Genomic DNA, 26,564 nt, shown 5'->3' with positions numbered 1-26,564 from the left:
TTTATATTAAATTAGCAAAAATGCATTTTTTATGTGTACGTGTTCACTTATTTTATAATAAAAATTTTGAAATTATGATTATAAAATTAATATAAATAATGTTTATAATTTAATTATAGATAATATTTTAATCTTATAAATATTTTTATTTATTTAATTTTTAAAATTAAATAAAAAATGATTAAATTAAAAAAAAACAGTTACTTAAAGATAAAGTTGAAAAAAATTGGACGTCAGAAAGAAGATATTTGGCATAATAGCATAGTCTAGATAATAAACTTTATAATCATCTATTTAGTGACAATATTTGTTGGTATTAACAGAAAAGAATTTTTATCTACGAAGCCTAATCAAATCTTCTTTGTTCTAAAATACATTTGAATTAAATTTATTGTCTATTAAAGATTTTTTTATAATATTTCAAAATAATTTTAAAATATTTTAATAAAATTATCTTGAAAATAAAACATTTTGAAAAGTTTGAGGAGCTTTTAGCATATTTTATAACAAAATAGTTATGTATTGAAAATTAATTAGAATTGCTTCTCCTAGTTAGAACTAATTTCACTATTCAATTAAGGAAAAAATAATTGCTTGTTTAATTAGTTTCAATTATTTTTTTCAGAATGTTAAGTTTTAATATTTGCAAAAAGGTTTAAACAAAAAGTATATTTGTAGAAAAAGAAATGTATAAAAAAGGAGGCAAATCAATAAAAATAGAAGTTAAAAAATAGCACATACGAAAATTTAAAAACTGGGCCAAGTTTGGGCCTGCATTTTGGACCTTCCTAAGTTGGTTCAGTGGAGTTGTCACATGGACCAAAAAATATAAAGAGAAATGAGTGCAAGAATAAGAATTAGGGTTTTAAAGAGACGCAACTCTTCTGTTTCTTCAGTTCTGTGGTGCCGTAGCAGGGAGCTCCAGCGTATCTCTCAAATCCAGAATGGTTTGTTTCCTCTTCTCATTCTGCTTTAGAGTTTTGACTTCTTCTGAATATCGTTTTCGTAATGGTTTGATCTTAGTCATTTATTGTAATGGCATCTTTAACTCAATTTTCCTTTATATCTGAACTTATGTTTTACTTCTCTGCAATCAAAGTGTTGTCATCTGTTTAGAATTCAGATCTGTGTTTTAAATCATGATGTTGGCATTAGATTAACAATGGGTTCATGCCCTTTGAAGAGTTTAATGGGGTTTCTGTAGGTTTCACTTTGCAAATGAAAATGGAAGAATGTTGAGATTTGAATATGAACTTTTTTTCCCCTTTCTTATAAAGATAACATAGAGGCGAAAAATTCTGTATGTTGTGACTCCGGGATTTATTTGTTTGACTTTAGACTTGATAATAAAATTTAATGTGTTTTTCTTTTAATTTATGTGTGTTTGAGTTTTGGATGAATGCATGATTGTGACAGGCTAGAGGATTGAAGAAGCATTTGAAGAGGCTCAATGCCCCAAAGCATTGGATGCTTGACAAACTGGGTGGTGCATTTGTAAGTGAAAGTTTCATCTTCTTTTGAACAGTTTTCAAGGGAGCATTTCAGAGTCTGATGTGAACTTGTTTTTTAAATGTTTAGGCTCCCAAGCCCTCATCTGGACCACACAAATCTAGGGAATGCCTGCCACTCATTCTCATTCTGCGAAACCGGCTGAAGTATGCCCTGACATACCGTGAAGTCATTGCTATTCTTATGCAACGACATGTCCTCGTTGATGGCAAAGTCAGGACAGACAAGACATATCCATCTGGTTTTATGGGTATGCATGGCTATTGTCAATTTTAAGAATTACTGTAACCATTTTGTGTTTGATGATTGGGGGTTGCATAATATGTTATGGTAATTCATTGATATTATTATCGTTTGCTTCATGAGTTTTGATGTATTTCTCTATATATGATGAAATGCAACTCCCAGCTAACCTAGTGTAAAGGAGAGAGTTTGCCCATCACAACATTACTACATTTATTTATTTGCTCAATGCAATGTATTATTTTCTGTTTTATACAATTATATTTTATTTTATATCTTTACAGATGTTGTATCCATCCCTAAAACAAATGAGAACTTCCGCTTGCTGTATGACACTAAAGGCAGATTCCGTCTTCACTCAGTCAGGGACGAGGAAGCTAAGGTACTTTAGTTTGGTTGCACTGAATACATTTCGTTCTTCACTACCCTTTTTCGAGATTACACTACTATTATGCAATAACAGACTGTGGATTTATCGTGTTAAGTTATTCTGCATACACTATTGATCTGGTGTTGAATGTTCATTCCACCGAGCCTTTGTAGCATTCTTTTTTGGGCTGGGTAGTTTGATTTTTGCAGCTGCGACCTAGTTTTCTCAGTAATTGTGAATCGAGTTGTCTTTTTAGCATTATGTTTTGGGTTGGGTAGTTGTTTGGATTTGGTTGCTGCGACCTAGTTCTTGCTTAGTATTTATGAATCCACTTGTTTTCCTTGTTTGATGGCAGTTCAAGCTCTGCAAGGTTCGTTCAGTGCAGTTTGGGCAAAAGGGCATCCCATACCTGAACACCTATGATGGGCGCACCATCCGCTACCCAGACCCTGTCATCAGGGCCAATGACACCATTAAGTTGGACTTGGAGGAAAACAAGATCGTTGATTTCATCAAATTTGATGTTGGGAATGTAGTTATGGTGACAGGTGGAAGGAATAGAGGGCGTGTTGGAGTGATCAAGAGCAGAGAGAAGCACAAGGGAAGCTTTGAGACTATCCATGTTCAAGATGCTACTGGGCACGAATTTGCAACTCGTTTGGGCAATGTGTTTACCATCGGTAAAGGAACAAAACCTTGGGTATCTCTTCCTAAGGGTAAAGGTATTAAGCTTTCGATCATCGAGGAAGCCAGGAAGAGGATTGCCGCCCAACAAGCTACTGCTGCTTAAATCATTAGGCTATGAATAGACTACTTTTGAGTGCTTGTAGTTTTTATGCGATGGTTTTTGCTTTCTAATTTATATTGTCTGGAGATTTTATCCGTTGAATTTTGTCTCTTAATGAACCATAGAACTCTTATTGCTGCTGCTATATATGCATGAAGGAATCTTTCCATTCCATAGATTTGATGTACTTTAGTTGCAACAAGTTTCTTAACTAAGTCCAATCAATGCATCTTTTAAGAAAATATATTTTTGCATATCAGCTTGTTTTTTCCCTCTAGGTGTTCTTTCGTGATAATTCAAACTGTGCAATTCTCATGTAAACAATTCGTGGCAACATGTATTTAAATGTTAACAATGCAAACATACCCCCTCACACTCACACACACAAAGTGGTAGTGTTTTATTATGATTTAATTTACAGACCTACATATGTAAATGATACAAGGTGCTGGAAATACTGGACTTCGTCGTATAGTTCCTTTTTCTTTTTCTTTATGTAGAACATATATGTAGTTATATATGTTAAAATATACAACACAGACAAATTTTTCAGTTGCACGACTGTCAATATTTATTTCATGTTTCAGAAATACTAAGTTTTAATGTAAAGTTTCTACTCCGTATAGTATTATTTGTATGTGCAATTCAAATACTCACTATCAAATTGGATATTGTAAACAGATTTTTGCAAGAATACCCTAAAAGGTTATTGGATTATTTCATGTTTTTATAACACGACCTCACTATTAAGATAAAACGTTTTTTGTATTCTAAGGCCACACAAATTTAAATCCTTGTAATGCAGTTTTATCACTACAAATACTATTAGACAAATTTTCTTTCTCATTTTCTAATATCTGAGTTTTTTTTTTTATTTCATGAACCAAGTTCTTTTTCTTACTTTTTCTAAAAAGTTATTCAAAATTAATTAATAAAAGATTTAATTAAATTTTAAATCGCTTACAAATGAGTATTTTCATTTGAAATTTTATTATTATTTTTTCTATTAACTACTCCATTTTTATACTTTATAATTAACTATTTGCTGTTTAACATTTTTGTTGATGAAATCACATGTTATTTTCTCACATCATTTTACTTTCTTGTTTTCACGTGTAAAAAAAAAAGTTCTCGCATTAATATAAAATAATATCAATGTAATAAAAATCACTTATTATTTTATATTAGTTACAATATTGTTTCATTAATTACAAAGTCTAATATCTTTTTTAACACGTGACTATAAGACATGGAGCAAAATAATAGTTATATTACTCCATTAACGAAACAAATTAAACGATAAATACTTGATTAAAAAATATAAAAAATTAAATACTAAAATTTAAAACAGATTTAAAACTTAACTAAAATTTTATAGAATTAACTTTTAAACAAAAATTAAATGGATAATAACTAATTCTTCCCATGTGTGTTTTTTTTAAAAGAAACCACCCCAAAAATAGCAACAAAAGTCACATGGGTTATGACCAACCCATGAGCCAATCTTTGAGAGTTGATCTCAAGTCAAGATAAACTTTTAGTTCAGGTCCATTTCAGAAGATTCAACATAGGCCGACTAGACTCAACCTTTAGCCAATGATGAGTCATCTTGAGCATATATTAGAGTTGATTGATTTCAACTTTAAGTCTAGGTCGAGTTGACTCAAATCAACTTTCGGTATGAGTCAACTCGAATCTACTATTGGCACGACCCAATAAAGCTTAATCTTCTACCTAGGCCAATTCGACTCTATCCTTAAGTCCGAGTTGATTTAGCTCTTTTTAGTCCAGGTCCACTCAGAAAGATTCAACCTAGGTTGATTAGTCTTTAGCCAGGCTTGACTTATCTCGACCATAAACTATAATCGATTGATTTCAACCTTCAGTTTGGGTTGAAGCAGATCGACCTTTGGCTCGGGTCAACTCAGATCGACCTTCGACATTAGTTGACTCGAATCTACCTTTGGAATGACCCGACCATGCTTCATCTTGTACTCGGGCCAATTCCACTCGACCTTCGACCTAGATTGGTTTCATTTGACCTTCGACCTGAGCGACTCTACTCGATCTTTGACGTGGGTGGACTAGGCTCGACTTTCGCCCTGAGTGGCTCAACTCGACCTTAGGTTTGGGTCGACTTCGTTCGACATTCGGTCTGATCAACTCGATGGGACTAGGGATGGGAATGAGTTGAGTCGGGTACAGATAATGCCTACCCGCAACCCAAACCCGCAAAAGAAAAAATTCATCCGCTACCTGCCCGTGTACCCTCTGGGTACCCGTTTAAAAAATACCTGCAGATTTAAAAAAATTTGCAAGTACCCGTGGATACCCGTATACTCGCAAATAATTAAAAATGATACATATTTTATAGTTTTTAAAATAAAATTATAAAAAAGCAAAATATAATATAAATTAAATTAAATATAAGTTAAATTTTAATTTTAATTAAATTTTACTTAATAAAATATAACTTTAATTTTAATTTAATTAAATTTTACTTAATAAAATTTAAATTAAATTTTATTTTTATTTTTTTTGCGGATAACGGGTACTTGCCGGTGCAAGTAGTATGATACCCGCACTTGATTCATTTATAAGTAGGTATTAAAATACTCGCTACCTGCTATATGCGGGTAATAAACACCTGCGAGTACTAACTATTAGCCGCAAATTTTATCCACGGATACCTGTGGTCGCTGGTATTTGTGTCATAGTTAGATGGGACCACCAGCTCGAACCGACTCTGATGGACCTTGGACCCGGGATGACTAGGCTAAACCTTCATCCTAGGACGACTTGGCTCAGCCTTCCCGGACCGACTCAGCTCAACCTCCGCCCCAGATTGGCTCAACTCGACCTACGTCCCAGGTCAACACAAGTCGACCTTCTTGGACTGGCTTGACTTGACCTTAATCTCGGGCCGACTTAATTCGACCTTTGTCCCAGACCGACTTGGCTCGACCTTTGGAGTGGGCCAAATCAATCCACCTTTGTCCCGAGCCGACTCGACTCAACATTTGTCCTGCCTTGGCTTTACCTTCAACCTAGGTTGACTTGGCTCGACTATTGGTGTTGGTTGACTCGACTTGACCTTCAGCTCGGAGGGGCTCAGCTCGAGCTTTGTCTTGGGTTAGCTTGACTCGACCTTCATCCTTGAATGGTTCTACTCAAGTTTCATCTTGAGCAGACTCGGCTTGACCTTTCGCTGGACTGACTCAATCTACGATCCGATTAACCAGACTCGATCTTTGGTTTGAACCAACCCGACTTGAGCCCTCAGCTCTGGTTGACTTGACTAAGCATTTTGCTTGAGATGATTCCACTCAACCTCCGTAAGTGGAGTGATATTGGAGTGAAAATGAGAAAAATTCTAAAATTATTGTAATTTTAAGGATATTTGAAATTATTTGGTTTTATTCATTTAAAATATCTTCTGAAATTTCTTAAATTTTAATTTCTTTCTAATTACTTTATTCAAACTAATCATTTTAATATAGAAAAATTAAAATTTTCAAATAAATAAATTATCTTTCTAAATTATCTCCTTCAAACACAACACAAAATTGCATAGAAATTTGTGGCTTATGTGAATAACTAAAAACTTTTATTTTCTACCCATGTTGTATTGCAACTTCATGTTCACGGCTGCATATTATTAGTTTATTTGTATTAAGGTTTTCAATTTCCTTTCAAACAAACGTTAGGTGGGTGCGTAAATTTATCTCTGAAAGCATTTTTCATCACGTTTGGCTATGACAAACACATAACAAATAGTCGTTGTTTGTGTCATGGTCATTTTCTCAGCAAGCCGACCAAAGCAGGTAGAAACGAAATAAACTAACAAACGAAACGGTTTTGTGCTATTTTTTTTGAGTTTAATATTACAAAGTACCATGAAATTATACATAACGAGTTGAAAGTGCACCACGAAAATTTTGAAGCAGTACTCAAATCACAATGCTTTGCATAACAAAAAGGTGAGAATGGGTATGAATTTGTGCACATCAAACATGACAATGACAACTTACTTTTCCCATAACAGTCCAAAAGGGCGAAGTTTCCACGAACGAAGATTATGCAATTCATGGTAAATGAATAACAACAATAACAAAAAAAGGTAAACAGTGCGAAAATTAAGGATTGGATCGGTTTGTTTGCATTGTTGGTGCCACTGAGTTGGTCTTATATTGACCCTTTGTCCGAGGTACGTTGATTTTCCTGTATTGGATAAGTTGTGCAGTTTTTCACATACACACGTCAACTATAATGGGTTTGGAAACAATTCCATTAAAATTATTTTTTCTTGGCGTCAAAACAAATACACACTCTATTTTCTTGCAGTGGTGTGATTTTTTCTTAGTTGTACCACTGTCTAAACAAAGAAAAAAAACCTTTTAATTTTAAATTCATCTGCAAAATAATATTTTGGTATTCTTTTCATAAGTATTTATGAAAATAAAAGGATCCAAACATATCGAAATGGAATAATTTTGGAGGAGGAATATCCAAATGTAAATAAAAAGCAGCTGTATTGCAATTTTGATTTACGAAAACTTATGAAAAATTTCCTTTATAAAGTGAAAGGGACCTTTTGTGTCTTTTTGTGATGGAATCCCAACTCATATTGGACCCAAAGAATCTCACTTTCCTCACTTTTCGTACCAATCCCATTGCACTTTTCTTCACTAACCCTAGATCAATGCCCACGTCAAATTTTATGCTTCTAATATATATTTTACACCATTTTTTATATTTTTTAATCGCTTTTACCTTCTAATATTATTCATAAAAATAATAGTTAGCTTATATTCACTTTTTTTTTTCTATCTAACTCGAAGTAAATTATAGTATTAAACAAATGATTATTTATATTTATTTGTTATTATGATCATTGATATTTTATAACTGGTTCATCGTTTATGTTGAAATATATGTTATAATGTATACCAATTTATGGTACTAGTGAAAAAAAGAACTTTTTTTTTCCTACAGCGAACACTACGTAGTAGTGAAAAAAGTGCTTTTTGTTAATCTCTAACAACCTGCTTCATGATTTTCACGTTGTTGAATGCATTTAATTTTCGTAAGTTGTTAATTGCATTTTACACTTGTACACGGTCTGGTTACTCTTCTATCAACAATAAGTGATAGTTAATATAAAATTCGTAGACAAAATTGGTATATTTGAAGTGATGAAACAGATTTAACTTTGAGGAAAAGTTTCTCTAAATTATTAAATTTTATAATTTTGAACCCAAAATTGTAAATCAGGGTCAGTTAAATTTTTTTTTAAAATAGAGTGAAGTCGTCAAAATTTATAATAATATTAAAAAGTTATTATGAGTATGATTAATTAATTTTTTCTTTTAAAAGTGAAGTCGTCAAAATTCTTAAAGATTCTTTATATAAAAAAGTGAAATTGTCATCGATCCATGACGATTTTAATTTAATATTTTTTTAAATAACTTTTTTAAAGAGTTTGAATTATATATTATCTTTTTAAGCGCAGAGACTGAATATTTTTTTTTAATTTTAGTTGATTGGTACAATAAATTAAAATAAATAGTTGATAAACCGTAGTAAATTGTAGATAAAATTGATCGTAATTAACAATATTTTTCATCAAACTAAAAATATTAAAATCATTACCTTATATAATAAAAAATTACGTAATAAATTACATTGAAAATTATATATTAATGTCTACTTTTATTTCAATAATATTTTTATTTATTTTTACTATTTATTGTATCAATTAACTCAAATTTAAAAAATAAAAAATATTTAATTACATTTAAAAGAAATATTTTAAAAAAAACTGAATTAAATCATGACTTCTAACAATTTTACTTTCTGATAAAAAAAATCGTTAGGAGTCCTGATGACTTTATTTTTGTGAAAAGAAAAAAACTGATCACATTCATGAAATATGAAATTTGAATGTCGTCGTAAGTCCTCACGATTTCACCTTATTTCAACTGACCCTGGTTTACAATTTTGAATTCAAAACAATTTTGTAATATAAAAAAATTAAACCTTTTTTTTCTTGCTCTCAAATTCATTTTAACATTTTTCACAAAATTTATTCATTTTTTAGTGAGCATAACATATCATGTTACAAAAGGTGTTGTTGAAAAATAATCTCACGTTGATGAATTAAAAGTGTCATTCCCTTTGATAATCATCCAACGTCTTTGTTGGAAACGGATTTAAGTGTATTTTTATTCCAATAGTTCGATTTTAAATTTTCGAAAATATTAGTATTGACTTTAACTTTTATATTTTTAAAATAATTTGTTAAGTTAGTATGATGTGATACATATCTAAATATGTGTTATGTCCACAATCATGGCAATTATCTAAAGTTAGATATAACTTCAACACTTTCCTGAATTTAAATATAAAAGAATATTTATAATTAGTGGAAAAACACATTAAACTAATAAGTTCTATTTAGTATCATCATTACTTAAAATAATTAAAATTATTCAGATGAGAATATCATCTTCGAGGGAGGTAACTAAGGGCAATTTTACAAAATAAAAAATAGTTATATTAAATTAAAAGTTTAATACTTATTTAACACCTAACTGTAAACTTACATAGTGATATTTTTCAAAAATAGTAAAAATAAAAAGTTTAAAGTTTATGCAAAAAACAAGAACTAAATTTAAGAATGATGATCAATACATGTATTGTTATGTCAGTGTCTGAGAATAATGAAAGAAAATAAAAAAGTGGACCAATACCTTATATGTGGTTACCAGTTAGTGGCATCTTCTTTTCTTTTTCTTTCTACTTTTCAAATGCAACTTATTAATTCCAGCCTCAAAAGCTTTTCAACTGTTCCAAATTAATGTGTATGTCATCATAGTAGATTTTTTCATCTAAATAGGACATATGGATTAAAACATTATAGTTAGAATTCAGTTTTAGAAAAATTGAATTCCAACTTAATTTTTAATTTTGTTATCATTTGAAAATTAAAAGAAAAAAAATTGGATTAAAGTTTTACAAAAGATAATACAGATTAAAACTCAGTTTTTCATATTGTAAAAAAAAAAATCATAGCGTTTATGTAAATTTTTAATATAGTATGTTATATAGGTAAATTTTAGTGCTATTTAGGTGAAAAAAAAAAATCATTCAAAGTGTGTTCGCCACCAATGAATAAGTTTGTGGTATGTGAGTGCATTCTTCTAAACTTCAATGTTCTTCACTTATCTTCCAAAAAGCAAGTTGCGTGGTCTAGAAAGGGATTCCTTTATAATATGTGGAATCTTTGACATAGAAAATTACTTATGTAAATAATTTTATTTATTTATCAAAACACGTGATTTTTGAATAGAATGTTAAAGCCGGTCAGGTCTGTCGAACCAGTCCGCCAGCCTACTAAAAAATGGTGGGTTGAGTTGGAAATTTCAACCTGTCAATTTATTGTAACCCGGCTTGTCTAGCCTGCCAGTTTAGCGAGTCAAAACGGGCCAGTTCGTCCTGACCCGCCAATCCATTTTTTTTTTAATTTTTTGTTTAAAATTAAGAATAATTAAAAAATAATACTTCTTTATATTATATATATATATGTATATTATATATATATATATATATATATATATATATATATATAAGATTTATAAACAAAAATTAAAAAAAAATTAAAAAAAAAGATGCGGACCAATATGACAGAACGGATTACAATATCCAATCCATTTATTGGTGGCGGACTAGCCTGACCCGACCCGTTTTTGGCGGGTCACAGGCGAATCAGACCAAAACGAGCTGGACTGACCCGTTTTGTCACCCCTACTTTTGAATAACTTTTTTTTCATGTGAAATCTGTTTTGATCATTTTTAAAGTCATATATATATATATATATATATATATATATATTTATAATAGATTTATAAACAAAAATTAAAATAAAATTAAAAAAAAAAGGCAGACCAGCCCGTCGTAAGACAGGATGGATTACAATATTCAACTTATTTATTAGTGACAAACTAGTCTGATCCGACCCGTTTTTGGCGGGTTACAAGCGAATCAGACCAAAACGAGCTGGGTTGATTTGTTTTGTCACCTCTACTTTTGAATAATTTTTTTATTCATGTAGAATCTATTGTGATCATTTTTCAAGTTATGCTTAATATCTTTTGTTAAAGTTGGAGTTTGGGAAAGATTGAAAATCATTTTATTTAAAACGACTTTGGTTGCAGTCAAGTAGTCCAAATATAAAATAGTTTAAGTATTATGAATATAGTCCAAATAACAAAAGTTAATATAAATAATAAATAAACTATTCCTAAAAATATATGACAAAAAGATTTTTTGTTTAGAATAATTAGAAATATATTTCACCGAAATTTTATTTAAATATAATAATACTAATACTAATAATAATAAAAATTATATATATATATAGAGAGAGATAATTTTTGTTATTTATATTTGTTTTTAAGTGAAAGTTTTTTAAATTAAAATAATAATTTTATTAAAGAAAGTTTCTTTGAATTTTAATTAATTTTCTCAATTTAATCACTTTTTTAAAATTAATATCTTTTTAATTAACTATTAATTTATTATATTTAATTTTATAATTACAATAATAAATTTTTTATTATTTTTTATTATGATAAAAAAACATATATGCACTACATGTAGTATATTGTGTTTTCAATTCTATATTTAAATATAATAATACTAATAATAATAATAATAATAATAATAATAATAATAATAATAATAATTTCTAGCTCTTTATATTAGAATTTTTTCACTTTGACTCACATGTTAAAAGATTCACCTAGATATAAGTAATAAAAAATATGAATATAATTTGAAAAGAAATATTTACAAAAATAAATAAAGAATTATAATGTTATATATTTAGAAAAAAAAAAAATAGTCCAGACAGTGACTGACTATGATAGTTGAAAAGTTGCACTCATTTGCATTCAAAAATAAGATTACAATAATAAAATTGAAAAAATTGAAAATTATGTGTCTGAATATTAGTTATGTAATAAGTTATAGGTTTCCAACATACAGATTTAAAAGCAGCTTTCAATAATAAGATGAAAATGACTGATGAAGCAGTATGATAAAGATACAAAATAGTCTATAAAGAATAACATATAAATGAATAATTATGTTTTAATATAATTGATGGGTGTGGTTAAAATTCAATATTAATTGATACATCATTCCAGTACTGGATTAGATATGTTGTGTAAGATTTAGAACAAACAAAAGTTAGTTTAAGTAGAATAAAAGTGTTTCTAGATTTAAGGATTAATTGAAACAAGATCAAACAAATAAAATAAAACAACAAATAATCAAATTATACCATGAAAGACATTATTATGGTAGGTATCAGAACCAATCTTCTTTCAAAAACCAAAGTGTACACTTGTTGATGAAAAATAGGATTTTAACCCTGCACAAAAATTAAAGGAATTACGAGGAATAAAATAGTACACAATAAAATAAGGGTAATAACTCAATGTTATGATCATCAAATATCGACTTTACTCAAACTTTTAGAGTTGTATTTAAATTAATACGTATTATTTTTAAATGGAGTGACTGAGAAAGAAATATATGTTAAACAAAGGTTTCAAAGTTTGGTTTTTGAGACCATGTCTTAGAGAAGCTATATAATTTAAAACAATCAATTCAAGATTTTACAAGTTTTCCAAGCATATTACCAAATGAACTTTAAACACCAAAATAGAAAAATTCTATTATTTGTTAATGCTCTTAATTTATTACTTAATATGTCTGCAAGCGTTAATTCAGATTTTTTGTTTAATTTAAAGTAAAAATGTGGATTCCATACATACATACACTGGCTGGAAGTCACTTAGATTTATCAGGATTGTCTGCAAACATTAACAAAACTCAACTAACTAAATCCAAATGCTTTTAATAATGATAATGTGGTCACACTTTCATTTCTAAATCTATGGTGACCCAATATGATAAGTTCATAATGCTGGCACTACTCTCTCTTTCATGCAAATTAATACCTTTCAAATCTCCAAAACCTACTCTTATTAATCCCTTTCAGATATTTATTTATCTTCTCTCTTCCATTTTACCTACAAAAGTGATTCTTGAAGCGAAAATAAATGCCTGGGTTATTCCTAAATTCCTAAATAGTTGTGCTTTCTTGTCATGCTAGCGATTACAGTTGAAAGACCAAATTTTTTATATAAAAAGAAGAAAGCGCGTTCGATCTTGTAAGACCCGTCCACCCCAACACTTTCTCTCACAAATCAAAGTCCCAATATTTCAACAAATCATGCCCTCAGACCTAGAACGGCACACAACACAACATCATCGTCATCACTCCATACATATTCATATTCACTCGCAGACAATTGCCAGATCATAACACACCGCATTCTCTTGGCACCTTTCAACAACCTCGCCGTTTTCCCTCCATCAAAGCCGAGATTGTAGGGCCGCAAAACCAACCCTTTTTCGCTAATCACTCCCTCCTTTAATAAAGGTTCGAGCTTTTGCAACTTGGGTTTTGGATCGGACCCTTCAAGGAGTGAGCGATGTCGGAGATAGTGAAGCAACTGTTGGCAAAGCCGATCCAATTGGCGGACCAAGTCACCAAGGCAGCGGAAGAGGCCAGTTCCTCCTTCAAGCAAGAGTGCTTAGAACTCAAATCCAAGACCGAAAAACTCGCGGGGCTTCTTCGACAAGCGGCGCGTGCCAGCTCCGACCTGTACGAGCGTCCCACGCGGCGCATAATCGCCGACACCGAACTCGTCCTTGACAAGGCGCTGTCTTTGGTGCTGAAATGCTGTGCCAACGGCCTCATGAAGCGCGTGTTCAGCATCATTCCGACGGCGGCGTTTCGCAAGATGTCGTCCCAACTCGAGAATTCCATCGGCGACGTGTCGTGGCTCCTCCGGGTGTCGGCTCCGGCGGAGGATCGCGGCGACGAGTATCTCGGGCTCCCTCCGATAGCCGCCAACGAGCCCATTTTGGGCCTCATTTGGGAGCAGGTGGCGACCCTCCACACGGGCTCTCTCGACGACCGATCTGATGCAGCCGCGTCGCTGGTGTCGCTCGCACGTGACAACGACCGCTACGGGAAGTTGATCATCGAGGAAGGTGGGGTTGGACCCTTGTTGAAGCTGATGAAGGAGGGGAAAAAAGAGGGTCAGGAGAACGCCGCCAGGGCTATTGGGCTTCTCGGCCGTGACCCTGAGAGCGTGGAGATTATGATCCACGCGGGGGTGTGCTCTGTCTTCGCCAAAGTCCTGAAAGAAGGTCCCATGAAAGTTCAAGCTGTGGTTGCCTGGGCCGTGTCGGAGTTGGCCGCTAAATACCCTAAATGTCAAGATCTTTTCGCTCAGCATAACATCGTTCGCTTGCTTGTAAGTCATCTTGCTTTCGAAACCGTTCAGGAGCATAGTAAATACGCAATTGTTAGCTACAAACCCACATCAATCCATGCTGTTGTTATGGCCAGTAATAACTCTAATGGCAATAGTTTGAGAAAGGAGAGTGAAGATGAGGAGAAGCTGATGCAGAGTCGCATGCAGCATCCTCTGGGTGATAAGTCCACAAATCAGATGCACAAAGTGGTGACAAGCACGATGGCAATGCATGCTGCCAACAAGCAGCAGCAACAGTCCAATGAAGACAATGGAGTTGCTCAGAACCCAAAGGCCAATGGGAATAGCAATGGCAATGGCAATGGCAAGCAAAACCATCAGTCCCACCAGCAAAGCTATACCTACTCTGGGATTAACATGAAGGGAAGGGAACTGGAGGACCCGGAGAACAAGGCTTACATGAAAGCAATGGCAGCAAGAGCCCTCCGGCAGCTCGCAAAGGGCAACGTGGCCATTTGTCGGAGCATCACCGAATCGAGGGCTCTCTTGTGCTTTGCCATTCTCCTTGAGAAAGGGTCTGAGGATGTGAAGTACAATTGTGCCTTGGCAGTGAAGGAGATCACTGCAGTGGCAGAAAAAGATGCAGAATTGAGAAGATCAGCTTTCAAACCCAACTCTCCTGCTTGCAAGGCTGCTGTTGATCAAGTGCTCAAGATCATCGAGAAGGAAGACACAAAACTCCTCATTCCTTGCATAAAGGCTATAGGGAATTTGGCAAGGACATTCCGGGCAACAGAGACAAGGATAATCGGTCCCTTGGTCCGGCTTCTTGATGAAAGAGAGGCAGAAGTGTCAAGAGAAGCTGCAATCTCTCTCACAAAATTTGCCTGCTCTGAAAACTACCTCCACCTTGATCACTCCAAGGCAATCATAAGCGCAGGTGGTGCTAAACACTTGGTCCAGCTTGTGTATCTTGGAGAACAAACAGTTCAGGTTTCGGCACTGGTTCTGCTCTCCTACATTGCATTGCATGTGCCGGACAGCGAGGATCTTGCTCGGGCCGAGGTTCTTGGAGTGCTTGAATGGGCTTCGAAACAACCCAGCGTGACGCAGGATGAAACCATCGAGGCTTTGTTGCAGGAATCCAAAGGTAGGCTTGAGCTTTATCAGTCTAGAGGTTCAAGAGGATTCCAAAAGTTGCATCAATAATAGGAAGAGTTAGTTAGTAATTCATTGGTGTGGTTGTGAGGTTTGTCAATCATTCATGTCTGATCCATTGCTCTTCTGAGTGTATATACAATCAAATGCCTTATCCAATTGTTCAGATCTGTTTTTAACTATAAAGAGAATTGTTTGCTAAACCATTTCTTCTGACTTCCCTTCCCTTCCCACCTCTCCAGTTGACCCTCTGATACGATAGAAATTGTAACCAGTGATGCAAACAGTTATGAAATTATACTTTGTAATCTTGCATTCTTAAACAGTCTTATGTTGTTCTTTTCTGATGGGAAAGTAAAATGTAAAGCTACAAAGCGCTACCTCCATTGCCTCTGGGTTGTACTAGTAGCAAATTTTTGTTCTACTGAAAGCACCGAGGCTGATACATGCTTGTTATGTTCCGATTTTAACACTTTTATTATTTTCGGAAGACTTTTTCGTTTCTTTATGATAGAAACTGTTGTCCAATCCTACAACAGATAAAACACTCGTCAGATTGGGTAGTTCGGCTAAGTGTATCAATCAGTACCCAACACTAGTAGTCTTTCAAAACCCAACATTTATGAATGCTGAAAGTGGAGTCACAACTAATTCATACTCACACTGTTTGGCCACTCGTGTATTGTTCACTTTCAACCGAAAAATAATCACTAATTACACAATTTGTCTTCAAAAGTATTCGTTTTGAGTCAATTTAGATTATAAGTGTGCAATTTCTTAATTTCTTTGATAACTCAGTAAATCTTTGCAGTAAAGTTAACTAAATCTAGAGAATGAACCATCACAAATATAATGATTTAAAAACAAAATTTACAAAGAATGACTACTTCGACAAACTTGAGAAGGAAGTTATATACCAACTATAATTTTAAAAATACGTGAAAAATCAGTTAAAGTTCGATAAATTTATTTAAGATAAAATTGGATTTGTATCTGTATAACTAGATTTTTGAGTGATTCTATGTATCTAGTTAACCACTTTCCTGAAACATCCAACATTAACCTTTTCTTTTTCTTTGTTCTAACTTAATGTTTAAATAGACTTTGAACAAAAACATTTTGATTGATTCTGTAGAGTTTAGTGAAACATTTTCCGAAATCCTTCTTTTGATTGGAAAAACTAATAAATGCTGCTCTCCATGGGAATCGCCTCCTTTGACATTGTTTGATCATGAAGCTCCATCACACAGCTCTCAACACTTTTGTCAAACTTATCTTGATATGGATTATTACAATTTCCCAATGCAATATTAACGAGGTAAATGTAACTTTTGGTTTGTTTTAAAATAGGGTTAAACATATTTTTGGTCATTTGACATATTTTCATTTTAATATTAGTAGAAGAATGCATTTGAGAGGTCAAATAAATTTAAGGAAAAAAAATATATTTAACTTTTAAAAATATTATCTCAATTATGTGTAACAAAATTCTCTTATATTAACCCTTTCTAAAAATTCGACGATTTTGGGAATAAAGTAGATGTAGACGATTTTGGGCTTAGAACTGGTCAGAAATTTCGGTGTCAAGATTGGGCCGAATGAGCCAAAACATATAAGAGATTTGGATATTGCTTCTTGTAGTGCTATAATTACTAAATGATTCCCATAATAATAGTAAAAGAATCAAACATTCATGAACATTGCATCACATTACCACGTCGCCGCTTCCATAATCACCACTGTTTGTAGAGGAAGAAGAGAGGGAGAATATTGCGGGGAAGAAGAAGAGAGAAAATGCAGGATAAGAAGAAGAGTTTTGATATACATATACATATATATATATATATATATATATATATATATATATATATATATAATCAATTTCCTGATATTGATATAATAAATTCTCAAATCTTATTTCCTATATAATAATAATAATAATAATTACATGTATTAAATTATTTTATTTAAAAACTAATCATCCAAATTTTACTTTACTTTACTTTAATTAATTATATTTTATATTAATTTTAATCGTAAGAGTAATATTAATTTTATATTTTAATTTATTAAAATACTTTTTACCTACCACATCCATAAAAATATAGGTTAAATATGTTTTTGGTCCCTTAAGTTTTAGTGAATTTTGGAATTAGTCTCTCTTCGAAATTTTACATCAATTTAGTCATTCATTTTTATAAATACGTGGATTTAGTCCTTCTTACCCAAGTTTGTTAAGTTTATTTGACATTTTAAACACATTTTATGATAGTATTTTAGTTAACATTGAAGCAAAAATGTATCAAACGGTGTAAACAATTCAAATATGATCATAAAATGCGCTTGAAACGTCAGATAAACTTAACAAAATTTAGTTTAAAAGATTAAATCCACGAATTTTTAAAGATGATGGACTAAATTGGTCAAAAGTTTTGAAGATAGACTAATTTCAAATTTCACTAAAACTTAAGAGACCAAAAACATATTTAACCCTAAAAATATTCATAATTGTCTATTATCATGTATTGCTTTGGGATTTATGTTTCGGTATAGTTTTTTTTTAAAAAAAATGTATTGGAAGGTGAAAAGAAAAATAGTATTTAAATTGTATTAAAACTTAATTTTTAAGTAATGTAAGACTATTAAACACATAAAAATAGTATGTGTTGTGGAGATTATTTATTTATTTATAAAAGCTTACTCTTGACTACGTTTAATGCATCTTAAGAATTTTGTTTTAAAAATCTCATTTTGTGAAAATCTTGTCTGCAAATTTTGTTATCAAAATTTTATTCTAAAAATATTGTTTCAAAAATTTCATAAACTTATTCTGATTTTTTTAAAATATATAATTCGGAAATCACTTTTAAAATAGGTAAAATATCATTTTGAAAATTTGAGTGGGTATGCAAAGAAACTGTGGGGTTGCAGGGAGTAAAAGCCGGAGATTTTATGTTCCTTTTTTCAATAACATTTCTTAATATAAAATGTAAAAAAGGTGCGTATTGACATTAAAAAAAAACATTTACTTATAAATAGGCTCGAACAATTCTTCTATTGTTAATATAATTTTAATTTAGAGAACTTGATTTCATTTTTATATTCTATATATATTACGAGTAAACTAATGATTTCAGACCATTCTTTTATCAATTAACCTAATTTTTTAAACAAGGATGTATACGTTATATTTTCAATCCCTTTCCATCTTTTTCTGTTTTTGTTGTTAGACAATTCTTTTCAGTTCTCTGCCTTAGATGCAAACAAAACAAAAGAGACATTGCCCAGTCAAGTTGGCATTTTACAGGGGAAAAATATCGCTTTTAGATCTTATATATATATATTTTTTTGTGGTGAAAACCGAATTCAAGATTCCAATGGCTTCGACTTCATCAAAATATCGTGAAAATAGTTTTACAAGTTAGAAACTTATTTTTGAATATGGTGATTATTCTGAGAAGTGAAGCATTAAAAGAACTACTCAAAGAAATACACTATTTCCCCTCATATTCTAAATGAAGAAAAGAGAAAAAATGGTAGGATGAATTAAATTGTTTTTAAATAATTTAAACAATAAATTTATTTCTGGTTTCAACATTTGGTGACATTTTTTGAATTTGGTTGGAGGCGAAGGAAGTACATATATGTAAGGTGATAGTTGAAAGCTGTTGATACCATCACACATTTACACTTATCCTAATGTAATATCGGCCACTGCATTTGCTTCCAAATCTCGTCCACTCAAATCTTATACTTTTCTCTTTTTTCTAAATTCATTCATACTCAAATCCCTCACTGCTACACAAAATTCATCACTTCATTCAACATTTCTTCACCAATGGCTGCTGCTGTTAGTGCTGCAGTCTCTTTTCCATCCACCAAGTCCACCTCTCTCCAAAGTAGAACCTCCATCGTTGCCCCAGAGAGAGTCATTTTCAACAAGGTATGTCTAATATCTTCCATCACAAATTTTCATCATTTCATTTTGATAATCTATGATGACTTTCAGTGCAAATTTTTATCATTTATGATTGGAGAATTACATCAAGAGTAGCTAAGAAAATGTATCTAATTGAGGATTGATATTGCGTTTTAGATGATCTGGGTTATTAAGTAGGGTTTCTATCTCAGGTTCCTTTTCAATACAGAGATGTTTCCAGCAACGGAAGGGTGGTTTCCATCAGAGCTCAAGTCACCACTGAGGCACCAGCCAAGGTTGAAAAAGAGTCTAAGAAACAGGATGAAGGTGTGATTGTGAACAAGTTCAAGCCCAAAGCCCCATACATTGGTAGATGCCTTCTCAACACAAAGATCACAGGGGACGATGCTCCAGGAGAAACTTGGCACATGGTTTTCAGCACCGAGGGTGCGAAGTTCATTAGTTTTCCCTCTTTTTTCTCTTTTTTTTTTTTTCTCTTTATAGAGTTGATTGCTGATGCAAATTGTATTTTGAGCTAATGTTATAGTGTTTTGATTTCAGGAGAGGTTCCTTACAGAGAAGGACAATCAATTGGGGTAATTCCGGACGGTATTGACAAGAATGGCAAACCTCATAAACTGAGATTGTATTCTATTGCCAGCAGTGCCATTGGTGACTTTGGTGATTCCAAGACTGTGAGTACCATGTCATATATTAACAATATTACATTGCAGTTTCTGGGTTTCATTTTGTAAACGCCATAACGCTTTTATTTGATCAATTTTGTTGCTTGCATACTTGAGTCCTGTTCTGAACTTACTTCAGGTGCTTTCATGTACTTTGAACTCAAAGTTAGCTCTATATGATTGCTTTCATACAGGTTTCTCTATGCGTGAAACGACTAGTGTACACAAATGATAGTGGAGAAATTGTCAAGGGAGTGTGCTCAAATTTCTTGTGTAAGGATGAGTGGTTTGTTTTTTATGTTTAACACAATGTAGGCTAGAATATCTTATTTGGCTGTTTTACTTTGTTACAGTAATGGTATCTACTGTGTTCTTGTACCAATTATTCATGTTCCTCTTTATTCAGGTGACCTGAAGCCAGGATCTGAAGTAACAATAACTGGACCTGTTGGGAAAGAAATGCTTATGCCAAAAGATCCTAATGCCACCGTTGTCATGGTAAACTATCATTCATTTTATTATAAGATGAAAACGAATATGGTACATATACACGACGGTTGTTCTTGTCTTCACCATTGATCAATGAAATTTTCTTCACAGTTGGCAACTGGAACTGGGATTGCCCCATTTCGCTCATTCTTATGGAAAATGTTCTTCGAGAAGCACGAAGATTACAAGGCAAGTGTCTGCAAAATCTAGTATACTTATTCACATGTTGTGATTCATTTAGCCATTTTTGCTTTGTGAGATAAGTTTTAGGTATTGCTTTGAACATTATTAGTATGTGTTTATAAGTGGAAACATGTGATTATTAACCATGTTTGGCGTATATGTAGTTCAATGGTTTGGCATGGCTGTTCTTGGGTGTACCTACAAGCAGCTCATTGCTTTATAAGGAGGTGAGAAGAATGAGAGTTTTCTCATTCATGGTTTGTTTTGTAGAGATTTTAGTATAGTGATAGAAGTTGTTCTGTATGGGGCAGGAATTTGAAAAGATGCAGGAGAAATATCCAGAGAACTTCAGGCTTGACTTTGCTGTGAGCAGAGAACAAACAAATGAGCAAGGAGAGAAGATGTACATCCAAACTCGAATGGCTCAATATGCAGAAGAGCTTTGGGAACTACTGAAGAAGGATAATACTTTTGTGTATATGTGTGGATTAAAAGGAATGGAAAAGGGAATTGATGACATTATGGTATCATTGGCTGCAAGAGATGGTAAGAAATTTTGCTTTGGCTTGGCACATGATTTGGAGAGAAACCTGATTGATTATGTTTTGTGTTTTGATTGTGTACTATAGGCATCGATTGGATTGATTACAAGAAGCAATTGAAGAAAGCAGAGCAATGGAATGTGGAAGTGTATTAATTTACAGATATCAACTCCTACTTCATGCTGCAACAAGTCTCAAAGTGTATCACTCCTCCTTCGTTGTGTAGATATATGACGACCCTGTAATTTTTTCTTTGACGATTTTTATATTGTTCATCAATAATTTCATTGTCAGTTTTACAAGTACTATTTTTGAGGGATGATCCAACATACATGAATCCAACCTTATTATTGTCTCACTATCCCGCGCATTGTTTCTACCAACTTGAATCAGGATTCTAAACTTCTCACGTTAAGCCAAAATAGATGTTGTTTTTGTGTTTCGTTTCTAATTTAAATTTTGACTTATTTTGTTTAAATATATTACTGAACCATTATATATAATATTTAACATTTATATAAAAATGCAGCAGTTAATGAAATATTTGTTTTTCAAATAATAACTTACTTTTAACAACACAACATAAGCTACTACTTATTATGATATGATCGATTCCGTTTAAATTTGATAGAAAAATTCAACTTAATTTTTTTCTTGAATTGGATAACATAGTATGATGAAAATTCCTTGCCTCTGAAACAATTGAACTATTAAATAAAATTATAACTTAGCTATTAAACATTATTTTTTAATTTCTAATTTTTAAATAAATTCATTAGACATTTCTGTCATTATATATAAATAATCATTTCAATTTAAAAAATAAATAAATTTAAATAAACAGTCACTTAAAAAGTTAATATAGTACAATCACTCTTTAATTTTAAAAATAAATAAATTTAAATTAACAGCTATTTAAAAAATAAAAATGTAACTACTTTTGTTTAAAATAATTATCACTTAAAAGATGAAATTAAAAAGTATAAAAAATAAAACATGTAAAAAAAACAAAAATCCTTTTTATACGCGTGTGTATATATATATATATATATATATATATATATATATATATATATATATATAACAGAGTTTCTTCTTGTATTCATATATTTTCTAATGTCTAGTTATTTTTAGAATATAAATAATTATGTCTATGTATACGTATATTAATTTAATATAATTAAAAATAAAACATAAATATAAAGTACACTAAAATGATAAATCATTATTATATAATAATAGTTACAAACCAGATCATTTTAAGAAAATATATAGTGGGATTATGAGTACAACTTTAATAATTATGAGTACAACATACTTGTGATAGATATATAGATTCAACTTTAATTATATTTTATTTTCACACTTAAGAATATATTTAACATACAATAAAATTTTGATAATAAAATAGTGGGATAAATATATGAATTTGAGACATATTCGATCATTACTCGGTTGTTTATGAAAATCGACGATAATTTAAAAAAACAGAAATTGGTTTAATTAATCAATAATTAGTAATTAATGAATAATTAATAATTAATCGCAGGTAGGGTTGGATTTGATTTATGATCCTTGGAATTGCAGTTCACATAGAATATATATAGAGAGAGAGAGACTCTACCAAGTGTTGTGTTGTGGCATTCCACCTCTGAGGCTCTCTCTAGGGTTTGTTGGCTTTCAAATCGAACCGATTCCATGGCGGAAGAAAGATTCACGGGCGTTGTGCAGTGGTTCAACAATGGAAAGGGCTTCGGCTTCATTAAGCCTGACGACGGCGGCGAGGATCTCTTCGTTCATCAGTCATCCATCAGATCCGACGGTTACCGCACTCTCCTCGAGGGCGATCGCGTCGAGTTCGCTATCGCCACCGGCGACAACGACAAGACCAAGGCCGTCGATGTCACCGGAATCGACGGCGCACCGCTCCAGCCCCGCGCCGCCGCCGGCAATCGTGGTTCTGGGTACGGCTTCGGCTCCAGGCGGAATGGCGCGGGCTCTGGCGGAGCCACGTGCTACCAGTGTGGCGATTTCGGCCATCTGGCTAGGGACTGCAACCGAAGCAGCAATTCAGGCGGCGGAGGCGGGGGAGGGTGCTTTGTTTGCGGCGGGTTCGGTCACCTCGCGAGGGATTGCGTGCGCGGAGGAAACGGCGGCGGAGGAGGCGGCGGCGGAAGCGGCTCTTGCTTTAGGTGTGGTGGATTTGGACACATGGCGAGGGATTGCGCAACCGCGAAGAGCGTCGGTGCTGGTGGTGGTGGTAGTGGTGGCGGTTGTTTTCGGTGTGGGGAGGTAGGTCATTTGGCTAGGGATTGCGGCATTGAAGGAGGAAGGTACGGCGGTGGTAATAGTGGTGGTGGTGGTGGCGGCGGCGGCGGTGCTGGGAAGAGCACCTGCTTTAATTGTGGGAAGCCTGGGCATTTTGCGAGGGAGTGTGTCGAGGCTTCCGGGTGAGGTGAAGGGTTACGTTTTGCGAAGGGAGAAAAAGGTGGAATAGTACATATTCTCTTTTTTTGCACCTTTTAACAGTTAGTAATTTATTAGCCTCTCTTATTATTCTTCTAATTTCGGGGAAGTTTATACATATGGCAAAAAAAATTATGTGGTTTTGGTTTTTGACTATGGTACTGCTTCGCAGGCGATTTTGCCTCCTTTTTTTTGTAGTTTTTACTCTGCCGGTTAGACCTTGTTTCTGATTTATAGTCTACCTTTGTTCCCGAACTTGAGATTTTATATCTTGATTTATTTGTCTCAAAGGTTCATAATCAAGTGATCATAAATTTAGAGTGAAGTTCTCAAGAGATTGTGGAGTGTTGCCCTTCTCAAAGATTTGTGTTTTATTGGTGTGTGTTTGGATTTGGTCATTGATTATTGCGAGCATTAATTTTGTATGAAACTTGCAATTACGGGGGTAATGATTGAATGAAGATTAAGATTCATGATTGTATTTGGTTAAGTGGATATCCCAATCTGTTGAGTCTTGGAAGCAAGAGAAGTAGATTTGTAGAGAGTATAACATACATTTCCACATTTACCTTAAGTTTACTTAGATTATCAGAATGAGGTTCTTCCCACCTTGTCACTGTTTTAAAATTGCTTACTTTTTAACTCCTTATATTTATTAAATAAAATGGCAGTGCATAGCTGTTGTTTGGTTTGCATATCAGCTTTCCCCTAAACGTCTATCAACATGTTGCCGGCTTGGGCGGTTACTTGGCTATTAGATATTTGAGCTTCTTTAGAGACATTAGAATGCAAGTCTTTGAGTTTTTTTTACCAGATTTGGTTATTTGCACCAATTATACTGTCCTAACTTTACGTGTTTTTAACATGGTATTCCATAAATCCCTCTTTTGAACTCTATACCCATGAAATTTTAAAACTTTAGGAGTATCACCAATAACACGCTTTGCTAGTGTATAAAATTTATTGAGAACTACAATTTTTTTTATTGTCAATGAATTTCACTCAGTAATAAGGAGTGTTCAGAAGAGCATGCTGTTAGCATTTTTCGAATCTTCAAAGGATGTTTGTTTAGTTAGAACTTACCTTTTCGATTCAAACACACACCTAATTCTTTTTTTCTGCTGATAAAAAAACACCCTAGTTATTTTCTAATAGATTTTATTTCGTTCTTAAGCTGTACATTTGGTTGGGCTTGTTGAAACTTAGTCTTATCAGGGAAAAATCTTGTGAAACTGTCAATGTTTTGTGCACTTGGGGAACCTAATATTCTAATTGCAGTACTGTGTTTGTGCTCTACCTGTACCTAAGTAGCAAATTGCAAGGCATGTCTTTTTCCCAAGCTAATGGTATCACTGCATAAGATCCAGAATATTTTTCAAACGGATCATGCTTGACTGGTTAGGTTGACTTTTTAACCCTAAATGTTATCAAAACCAAACTGAGCAGTCGATTCAATTGGATTTATATATATGGTTTCATATAAATGTTATAATTATTTGTTAAGAACTAAGAAGTGATTAGAAAAACTGTGCGAGCAGCATTGTTGTGATGTCTATACCTTGTCTAAATATCTTGAATGAATGAATGGCTTTATTTCTATCGAGCTTGAGTGGCATCGACATATTGTGTTGATTGCATTTCATCTTCATATCGTACATAGTTCGCCGTTGTTGCTTGTGCTTGCGGATCACTTGTCACTTGCAATTCTCAGTTTTTGGGGTTGGATTTGAAAAAATCCTGGCAAACTTTAGAAACAAGTCTAATATTTTTTCTTTTTTTTGTCTTACCATGTATATTTTAGTCCATTGTTCCAGATACAAATGGATTGGGTTGAGAAGTGACTATTTGAAGAAGTGAACCAAAATCAAGTGCCAGCTCACGGTTGTCTGGTAGACTCGTTTATTAACATCCATTGGTGTTTGATCTTTTCTTTAAAATCTATTCAAGCTATGGTCACCAAAAAAACAGGGCTCGTGCTCAATTTATTTATTGACTTGGATGGAGCGTTAATCTTATCCCCAACACAAATTATGGCTACCAAAACTTCTCCTCCTAGTATCTTTTATTTTTTGTTTAACTCACATGAATTAAGAAATGTTAATTGCCAAGTGGCTTCATTCGTGAGATTTATAAAAGAATTCCGTCAAGGTTAACATCTCTATGTATGTGGACTGTCAGATGTGTTGGTTATAAACATGATATGCCATGTTTATAGGCTGAGAATTATTTACTTTGTGGGGTGAATTTGATGTCACACACTGCAAGGATTAAACATGCTTTAAAGAACTGAAGTGATAGCACTACACACTCTTAGGTTCGAATTTGATTATTTACTATTTCAAGAGACAAAGCTTAAGTAGACTCACAAGGACGAAACCTCAAAATCATGGTAATTTGTTTGCTTCTACCATTTTTTATTTATATAATAAAAATTCTCTTAGCTTTGTTGTTGGATCATTGGAGGAGAGTCAGCTGGATAAAGAGATTGGTGACAATATGAAAAATGAGGTTTTGTTTTTTTGTTTTTTTTTGGTGTTGATTTGAGGCTTTTGAAGTCGGTAGGAGCAGGTTGAGGGTTGTAGGTCTGGCTTTGCACTAGGCGAATTTGAATGGAAGACATGTTGACGGTTAGAGGGTTGGAGTTTTGGGTGAGTGATTATGTTGTTGTTCCTGAGTGTAGGGGGCGCGTAATGGAGGATATTGGTGTGATAGTTACCTTTGGTAGACAACACAATCAAGTGATAGAGTGAGAGAAGCTTTCAACAACTCAACTCGGTGTCCAAGATCAGTATATGACTGTTATAATTTTCTTTTTTTATTCAGGTTATCATTAAGTATATGGTGGGGGTTGAAA

The 26,564-nt window shown here is 32.9% G+C and overlaps 4 protein-coding genes across 4 annotated transcripts; all 4 read left to right on the top strand.

The window, feature by feature from the left end:
* The first annotated feature begins 821 nt into the window (after positions 1-821).
* On the top strand, positions 822-3,085 carry LOC114178951 (small ribosomal subunit protein eS4z-like). Its single transcript, XM_028065108.2, has 5 exons — positions 822-947; positions 1,417-1,494; positions 1,579-1,759; positions 2,037-2,134; positions 2,478-3,085. The coding sequence occupies exons 1-5, from the start codon at positions 945-947 to the stop codon at positions 2,910-2,912; spliced, it is 795 nt and encodes a 264-aa protein (XP_027920909.1). The 5' UTR covers positions 822-944; the 3' UTR covers positions 2,913-3,085.
* A 9,945-nt stretch (positions 3,086-13,030) lies between these two features.
* LOC114178026 (uncharacterized) lies at positions 13,031-15,748 on the top strand. The gene has a single exon (XM_028063699.2). The coding sequence runs from the start codon at positions 13,476-13,478 to the stop codon at positions 15,474-15,476; it is 2,001 nt and encodes a 666-aa protein (XP_027919500.2). The 5' UTR covers positions 13,031-13,475; the 3' UTR covers positions 15,477-15,748.
* A 3,337-nt stretch (positions 15,749-19,085) lies between these two features.
* On the top strand, positions 19,086-21,602 carry FNR1 (ferredoxin-NADP[+]-oxidoreductase 1). Its single transcript, XM_028061224.2, has 9 exons — positions 19,086-19,368; positions 19,557-19,791; positions 19,906-20,039; positions 20,225-20,303; positions 20,437-20,528; positions 20,631-20,708; positions 20,867-20,929; positions 21,014-21,248; positions 21,332-21,602. Exons 1-9 carry the CDS (start codon positions 19,264-19,266, stop codon positions 21,397-21,399), a joined length of 1,089 nt encoding a protein of 362 aa, XP_027917025.1. The 5' UTR covers positions 19,086-19,263; the 3' UTR covers positions 21,400-21,602.
* A 1,252-nt stretch (positions 21,603-22,854) lies between these two features.
* CSDP1 (cold shock domain protein 1) lies at positions 22,855-25,881 on the top strand. The gene is made up of 2 exons (XM_028059667.2): positions 22,855-23,732; positions 25,512-25,881. Exon 1 carries the CDS (start codon positions 22,943-22,945, stop codon positions 23,696-23,698), a length of 756 nt encoding a protein of 251 aa, XP_027915468.2. The 5' UTR covers positions 22,855-22,942; the 3' UTR covers positions 23,699-23,732; positions 25,512-25,881.
* Positions 25,882-26,564: the final 683 nt, after the last annotated feature.

This window comes from Vigna unguiculata, chromosome 3 (assembly GCF_037176805.1).
Source record: "Vigna unguiculata cultivar grain cowpea cultivar isolate G323 ecotype 2 chromosome 3, ASM3717680v1, whole genome shotgun sequence".
In the NCBI taxonomy this organism is placed as follows: Eukaryota; Viridiplantae; Streptophyta; class Magnoliopsida; order Fabales; family Fabaceae; genus Vigna; species Vigna unguiculata.
This window is presented reverse-complemented; position numbering and strand designations above follow the sequence as displayed.